Source organism: Babylonia areolata, chromosome 16, assembly GCF_041734735.1.
Source record: "Babylonia areolata isolate BAREFJ2019XMU chromosome 16, ASM4173473v1, whole genome shotgun sequence".
Taxonomy (NCBI): domain Eukaryota; kingdom Metazoa; phylum Mollusca; class Gastropoda; order Neogastropoda; family Buccinidae; genus Babylonia; species Babylonia areolata.
In genome coordinates, this window is record NC_134891.1 from 5787755 (window position 1) to 5796229 (window position 8475).

The following is an 8475-nucleotide window of genomic DNA, read 5'->3' on the forward strand; positions in this document are numbered from 1 at the left end:
CATTTCGGTTCAGGAATCGAAAGTACATTGTGAATATCATATCATATCATATCAAGTGTCACGGCTTTATCAGCCTTTTGCCTGATCAATTAGGGCTTTTTATTTATTCCTCTTTTTTTGTATTGTATAGTATTGTATTGCATTGCTTTGAGTCACAGGCAGGAAATCGGACTCCTCAGACTGGCCTTGCTGGAGACGCGAGCACACCGGTAGACCGCCCCTCCCCCCTCCCCCGCTCCATCTCAACTCACTCGCACCTCCCTCGGCAGCACTGTCAGTCAACCACACAGAGTTGTCGACCTTGGATCCAGTTTCCGTCGAACCTTTGAACTGCAGCAAGGGACACAACTCACGCTTCATCACTTCTCCCATAACGCCGAGCACCGAACTTCAGACAGTTCAGTGGAAGCTAGCTTCGAAAAGTTAGTTCTTTTCTGTTGGCTGCTAAAAACGAACTGAAGTTTTGGACACAATTCACCAGTTGTTCTCTCCTAAATCTGACGACCTCACAAGATGTTGAAGGATTACGTTCCCGTGCTGACAGGCGTCGCAGCCATCGGGGCAGCATCACTGTTGTTGCTGAGACTGAGAAGGCGAAGAAATCGGAAGCTTGGCGACCTCAAGATAAAGCTGACGGGAAAAACGGCCATTGTGACTGGTGCCAATACAGGTGCATCAAAAAAGCAAGCATGCACGCATGCACACACTGACGCACAAAGCGAGCATGCATCCACCCGTGCACGGCCCGGCCACCCGGTACACTCAGCCACAAACCCGCATGTGCAGTCACACGTACACCTGCACCCAATCCAAAATTAATGTCTGCTATTCATTAACGTGGACTATGAGAGTGTTTTATTGTATGTTTTCTTAACAGTTTGATGGCACTTTTCAGGCATTGCATACGCGCAATACACACTATATATGCGCGCGCTCACACAAACACACGCGCACGCACACACACACACACACACTGTTGCACGCACACAGCCTGCACGTATACATCCAATCACCCACTCAAACTTAGTGACACACCCACGCCCATACACTCATCCAATAATGAGAGGAGTTTTTTGTTTTTCTTTTTGGCATATGAACGTTGGGAAGATAACATTCCAGACATCCCAAACAATTAAGGTACAGAGTACAGCTATCCAACAGAAAACATTGTGGTGTGCAAGTGTAAAGGTGAAGTGGAAAAATCATGGACGCAGAACAATGTACAATGAACACACACTGTTCTCCTACCACAAGCAGCGTCACTTGGTGTGATTTTATTTCAGGTATATTAGAGCTCACTCTAGTTGTTAATTTTTGTTATATTTTTCCCCCCCAGCTATTGATAAGTGCTCTAGGCCCCGTTGATAAGGAGGCAGAGCACATTATAGATGATAATATATCATCATCATCATCATCATTATTATACTTAGTAGTAGTATTTGTAATAGTATCAGTGTAACCATAGTTACCATACCAACTTCCCACCATCCGCATTAAAAAAACCACAAAAAACCCAACAAAAAACATTTCTTCTAATCGGTTTTTTTTTTTTGCCTTCTTTTAAAAAGAAAATGATAGTTCCATTGCCATCCTCACGGAAAAAAAAAGAAAAAAAAAGTCGCAACTACTTATTTATCAATACTTTTTATTTCTAATGTAGTATTCTTTATTTCTTTCTTATGCATGTTTGGTGCATATGTGGGTGTATGTGTGAATGTGTGTCTCCATGTTTTACATTTATTTGCTTATTTATCATCATTGTTGTCTTTTTTATTTATTTATTTATTTATTATTACTACTTTTTATATTATATTTATTTATGTACGCTTATAGTTGACTTCATCAAGTTTTTGCGCCTTATACATATTATTAGTAGTGGTAGTAGTTATTTTTTTATGTATTTATCTATTATTTATTCACTCCTTATTTATTTATTTATTTATGTATTTATTTAGTTATTTTTTCTCAAGGCCCGACTAAGCGCGTTGGGTTACGCTGCTGGTCAGGCATCTGCTTGGCAGATGTGGTGTAGCATATATGGATTTGTCCGAACGCAGTGACGCCTCCTTGAGCTACTGAAACTGAAACTGAAACTGTCTTCTTATATACAGGGATAGGTTTTTGGACTGCACAGGAGCTTGCTTCACGGGGTGCAAGGGTTATCCTCGCTTGCCGAAGTCTGGAACGAGGAGAAGAAGCCCGCAGAAAAATGGTCGCTGCCACCGGCAACGAAGCTGTGGATGTGTATCGCCTGGATCTGTCCGATTTTTCGTCAGTTCGTCAGTTTGCTGAGCAGGTGAAGGAGAAAGAACAGCGTCTGGATATCTTGGTCAACAATGCTGGAATTTTTGCTGGTGGTAAGCTGTGCTCTGGTGGTGTTTGTTTTCCATGGACTGTTGTTACACACCAGGTTAAATATCATGATTTTTTTTTTCTCCCCCTTCTAGGAGGAATCCAGCTAGCAGGGATAACACTAACAGGGATGGGATAACAGCTTAACAGGGATAATGTATTATTGTTGTTGATGAAAGTTTATCGTATTGAGGTAATAGCCCTGGATGGTGGTCTAGGTGTGGTGTACACCCCCCCCCCCCACACACACACACACGCACACTCCCTCCACACACACACACACACACACACACACACACACACACACACACACACACACACACACTCTCTCCCTCCACACACACACACTCTCCCTCCAGACACACACACACAGTTACACACACATACACACACACACACACACAGTCACACACAAACACACACACACACACACAGTCACACACACACACACACACGCACACACTCCCTCTCCACACACACACACAGTCACACACACACACACACACACACACACACAGAGTTGCCGTCACACACTGATTCAGCGTTTTCTTTTCTTTTCTCTTCTTCTCAGCCCTGCCGCCCACGCCCACTGACCAAGGCCTGGACATGACGCTGACCGTGAACCACCTGGGACCCTACCTCCTGACCCGGCTACTGATCGGTCAGTCCCTTTCAGTCTGTTTCAGTTTCAGTTTCAGTAGCTCAAGGAGGCGGGCACTGCGTTCGGACGAATCCATATACGCTACGCCGCATCTGCCAAGCAGAAGATGCCTGACCACCAGCAGTGTAACCCCAACACGCTTTTAGTCAGTCCTTGAGGGGAGGGGGAGGGGAAGGGGGGGGGGGAGAAAGAAAGAAAAAAGTAAATAAATAATAGATAAATACATAAAAAAAGAACTACTACTAATAATTGTAATATGTATAAGGCACAAAAACTTGATGAAGTCAACTATAAGTGTACCAAAGGGAAGAAGAACAAAACAAAATTTATAAAAACAAAATAAAATATAATATAATAAAATAAAAGAATAAATAATTAAAAAAACAGTCCATGCTGATGATTTTTGTGTCATAGGCTGTTATCTGGGACCTCTTCAACCATATTCATTACTTTGATGACTTATCCATTTATTTGTTTAGGTATCCTTTTTTTTTTTTTTTTTTTTTTTTTTTTTACCCTTGAAGGCCTGACGAAGGGCGTCAGTTGGGTTACGCTGCTGGCCAGGCAGGCATCTGCTTAGCAGATGTGGTGTAGCGTGTATGTGTGTGGTTTTGTCCTAAAATGCTGTGACGCCTCCTTGTTGTAACTGAACTGAACTGTTCTTTCAGTGAGTATGAGGTGCACAGACAGACAGGTACTAAGACGCAAAGAATGCAGCTAATCCCAAACATTTTCTAAATTTGACACCAGCAGCACATTCAAGACAAATATCCAAGTCCAATGTATAGAATTCGTTTGAATGCCTTTCGTACAAAATTTTCTAAAAATATAAAATGTGTATGCGGTAAGCAAATAACTGTGAGTTGTCTGCTCATTCATTGTCCGAGCGTAAGGCAGTTAATTCCAAAAGATGTAGTTGATGACTTTTCTTCCAATATTTCATTAGCCACTGAAAAGATTTTGAATGATTATTCATTGCTGAGAATGTTTTCGGAAATTTTAAACTCCAGTCCAGTTGGTATCCTCCTTTGATGTGTTATAATTAATGTTATTTATATTTACATTGTTGTAGGTTAATACTTGTTGATATGCATATACATATTCTCCTTCCCATGACACCTCATTCAATACACACCACAATCTCTTTAGACCTTTTCTTATAATATACTTTTCCTCTGATACATAATATGAATACTTTTTTTACACTAATATTCACATGCATTCCTTTTCCTTTATCCACTTCTTTACTCCTTTCCTTCTAAAAACACTTATAGTGAATAGACGTTAAACTGAAGAAAAAAAAAAGACACACACACGCCTGCATGCACATACACAGACACGGTCACTTGACACATGCATTCACGCACATATGCACACGCACACTCACATGCATGATCTCATCTACATACATTCTCCATCCGTGACACACTCACACATGCATACTTCAGACACTTTCTCTTTCTCACTCATTTACACTTGCACACAAAAAGATGTAGGCAGGCAGGATGGCGCGTGCGCACACATGCACGAACGCACACACACACACACGCACATGCACGCGCACACACACACACTCACACACACCAGAGTCGCATGTGCATGCATGCACGCGCACACACACACACACACACACACACACATATACACCAGTATATACATACATACATCAGTCTGCAAATTATTCCTTTGCCTTTCCTAGAAAAACAAAATTAAATTTATTGTTACCAAGCAGTAAATAATGATCTCCAATAATGTGTGTGTGTGTGTGTGTGAGAGAGAGAGAGAGAGAGAGAGAGAGAGAGAGACAGATAATTAAACAGTGTTTGTGTTGTTGTTTGTGTGTGTGAATGATTGATATCTTTGCAGTTTGCGGTCTGCATGCACAGAGTCTGCGTTAATTAAGTGTAGCCGAAAAGTTGATTGATAAAAAGGGTCTAAAGGGTTCAATGTTGGAATACTAACATAAAAAAAGTATTGTTTCAGAGTTACTAACACATGGAATGAACTGTCTTCTCAACCGAAACATCCACCAACTACTAATATATTAAAAAAAAAAAAAAAAAAAAAAAAAAAAAAAAAAAAAAAAAACCCAACCGGGTGGAGGGGTGGTGGAGGATGGAGTACTTATTTCATCTACATGACCTCAACTGTTTCCAGAAGTTTGGATGAGGAAAATCTTTGACGCATTGGGGCTTAGGAACCGTAACCTTCACCGTACCTCGTTGGTGAAAATTTAGTCACACTTTCATTTCTTTTTAATCTTCGTAACTCTGTCAGTTTTGCAACTATTTTACTGAAAATTGACGACTTGTCCTTTTTTGCAGTTTTGTCCCGTTTATGATATTTGCATGACGGGCGCAATAGCCGAGTGGTTAAAGCGTTGGACTGTCAATCTGAGGGTCCCGGGTTCGAATCACGGTGACGGCGCCTGGTGGGTAAAGGGTGGAGATTTTTACGATCTCCCAGGTCAACATATGTGCAGACCTGCTAGTGCCTGAACCCCCTTCGTGTGTATACTGCAAGCAGAAGATCAAATACTCACGTTAAAGATCCTGTAATCCATGTCAGCGTTTGGTGGGTTATGGAAACAAGAACATACCCAGCATGCACACCCCCGAAAACGGAGTATGGCTGCCTACATGACGGGGTAAAAAACGGTCATACACGTAAAAGCCCACTTGTGTGCATACGAGTGAACGCAGAAGAAGAAGAAGAAGAAGAAATTTGCATATGTTGACAAAAAATGGTGTTGTTTTGTTTGTAAACAAAGGAGTAAATAAACAAAATGTTGGTATAAATGAATGATACCCAAGTTATTGAATGAAACAAAAGGAGGGACTGTTTAAACGATCACAGCTTGTTGGTTTTGTTACAACACTACAACTACTACCACCACTACTGCTACTGATGCTGCTGCTGCTACTACTATTACTACCACTGCTGATACTACCACTACTACTGCTATGACTACTACTTTTCTTACATTTTATAATAATAATAATAATAATAATAATGGTATTTATATAGCACTGAATCTTGTGCAGAGACAAATCAAAGCGTTTTCGCACCAGTCATTCACACGCATGCATAACTCTAGAACTGCAGAAACTAAAGACAAGGAAGGGCAGGCAAAGGAGGCTATTTTGGGAAGAGGTGGGTTTTAAGGCCAGACTTGAAAGAGCTGAGTGTGTAGACTTGACGAAGTGAAAGAGGAAGTTCATTCCAATCGCAAGGTCCAGAGACAGAGAAAGAATGGCGGCCAACAGTCAAGTATTTGAATCTGGGTATGCGTAAACAGAGTGGATCCTAAGCCGATCGTAGTGAGTGAGATGGAGTGTAGAGGTGAAGGCAGCCGCAGAGATAGGAAAGGGCAGTTTTGTGAATGCATCTATAACATAGAGTGCTGATCTTATACTTTATTCGGTGTGAGACAGGGAGCCAGTGGAGATGTTGCAAAAGAGGAGTGATGTGCTCAGATCTTTTTTTTTTTTCCAGATTTGCATAGAGTGCTGATCTTGTACTTTATTTGGTGTGAGACAGGGAGCCAGTGGAGATGTTGCAAAAGAGGAGTGATGTGCTCAGATCTTTTTTTTTCTCCAGATTTGCATAGAGTGCTGATCTTGTACTTTATTTGGTGTGAGACAGGGAGCCAGTGGAGATGTTGCAAAAGAGGAGTGATGTGCTCAGATCTTTTTTTTTCCAGATTTGCATAGAGTGCTGATCTTGTACTTTATTTGGTGTGAGACAGGGAGCCAGTGGAGATGTTGCAAAAGAGGAGTGATGTGCTCAGATCTTTTTTTTTTCCAGATTTGCATAGAGTGCTGATCTTGTACTTTATTTGGTGTGAGACAGGGAGCCAGTGGAGATGTTGCAAAAGAGGAGTGATGTGCTCAGATCTTTTTTTTTTTTTTTCAGATTTGCTGAAGCGCTCAGCTCCAAGTCGTGTGGTCAACGTGTCATCGGAGGCCCAGAGGTACCCTATCGATTTTGACTTCGATGCTCTGTGTGGGAAGAAACCGCTGAGCTCTTTAAAGGGTATGAGTGGTTTCAGAGCGACGCCGTCTTTTTCGGCATACAGCCTGAGCAAGCTGGGCAACGTTCTTTTCACCACGGAGCTGGCTAAGCGACTGACGGGCAGCGGTGAGTGTGTGAAACCAGAGCATGAAGGCGAAATTTCACAGACCGTTGGGCCGATAAGAAATTTGCATGCGAGCTTCCTACTGATAAAAAACAAACAAACAAACAAAAAACTTGTTTGACTTCGTATGTGATTTTTACCAGTCTTACTAAACTTTTGACATCATATGTGAATTTGATCAATCATTGGGCAGAAGCCTTCCCGGCTGAGGCAGTGTTTGATGAGATGTCCCTCTAAGGGTCCTTTACTTGAGCAAATTGCTCACTTGTGTGTATTGTATTTCTGTTTTTATCACAACAGATTTCTCTGTGTGAAATTCGGGCTGCTCTCCCCAGGGAGAGAGCATCACTACACTACAGCGCCACCCATTTTTTTGTATTTTTTTCCTCTGTGTGTGTGTGTGTGTGTGTGTGTGTGTGTGTGTGTGTGTTTCATGTGTGACTGTGTTGGGGGTCAGTCTGACCTGTCATTGTGTGTGTGTGTGTGTGTGTGTGTGTGTGTGTGTGTGTGTGTGTGTGTGTGTGTGTGTGTGTTTCAGGTGTGACTGTGTTGGTGGTCAGTCAGACCTGTCATTGTGTGTGTGTGTGTGTGTGTGTGTGTGTGTGTGTGTTTCAGGTGTGACTGTGTTGGTGGTCAGTCAGACCTGTCATTGTGTGTGTGTGTGTGTGTGTGTGTGTGTGTGTGTGTTTCAGGTGTGACAGTGTTGGTGGTCAGTCAGACCTGTCATTGTGTGTGTGTGTGTGTTTCAGGTGTGACTGTGTTGGTGGTCAGTCAGACCTGTCATTGTGTGTGTGTGTGTGTGTGTGTGTGTGTTTCAGCTGTGACTGTGTTGGTCAGTCAGACCTGTCATTGTGTGTGTGTGTGTGTGTGTGTGTGTGTGTGTGTGTTTCAGGTGTGACTGTGTTGGTGGTCAGTCAGACCTGTCATTGTGTGTGTGTGTGTGTGTGTGTTTCAGGTGTGACTGTGTTGGTGGTCAGTCAGACCTGTCATTGTGTGTGTGTTTCAGGTGTGACTGTGTTGGTGGTCAGTCAGACCTGTCATTGTGTGTGTGTGTGTGTGTGTGTGTGTGTGTGTGTGTTTCAGGTGTGACTGTGTTGGTGGTCAGTCAGACCTGTCATTGTGTGTGTGTGTGTTTGTGCGTGTGTGTGTGTGTGTGTGTGTGTGTGTGTGTGTGTTTCAGGTGTGACTGTGTTGGTGGTCAGTCAGACCTGTCATTGGTGTGTGTGTGTGTGTGTGTGTGTGTGTGTGTGTGTGTGTGTTTCAGATGTGACTGTGTGCTGTGTGCACCCTGGTGTGGTGTCCACAGAGATCTGGCGAAACTTGA

General features: G+C 42.5%; 1 protein-coding gene across 1 annotated transcript in view; it reads left to right on the top strand.

The window, feature by feature from the left end:
• The first annotated feature begins 350 nt into the window (after positions 1 to 350).
• Positions 351 to 8475, top strand: part of LOC143291098 (retinol dehydrogenase 11-like) — a 9873-nt gene continuing 1748 nt past the window's right edge. Inside the window, exons 1-5 of the mRNA XM_076600718.1 lie at positions 351 to 670; positions 2112 to 2357; positions 2924 to 3013; positions 6929 to 7153; positions 8416 to 8475. The exon at positions 8416 to 8475 is cut by the window's right edge and continues 50 nt beyond it. Coding sequence (XP_076456833.1) covers positions 514 to 670; positions 2112 to 2357; positions 2924 to 3013; positions 6929 to 7153; positions 8416 to 8475 — 778 coding nt within the window. The 5' untranslated portion in view covers positions 351 to 513. The remainder of the gene's footprint in view (positions 671 to 2111; positions 2358 to 2923; positions 3014 to 6928; positions 7154 to 8415) is intronic.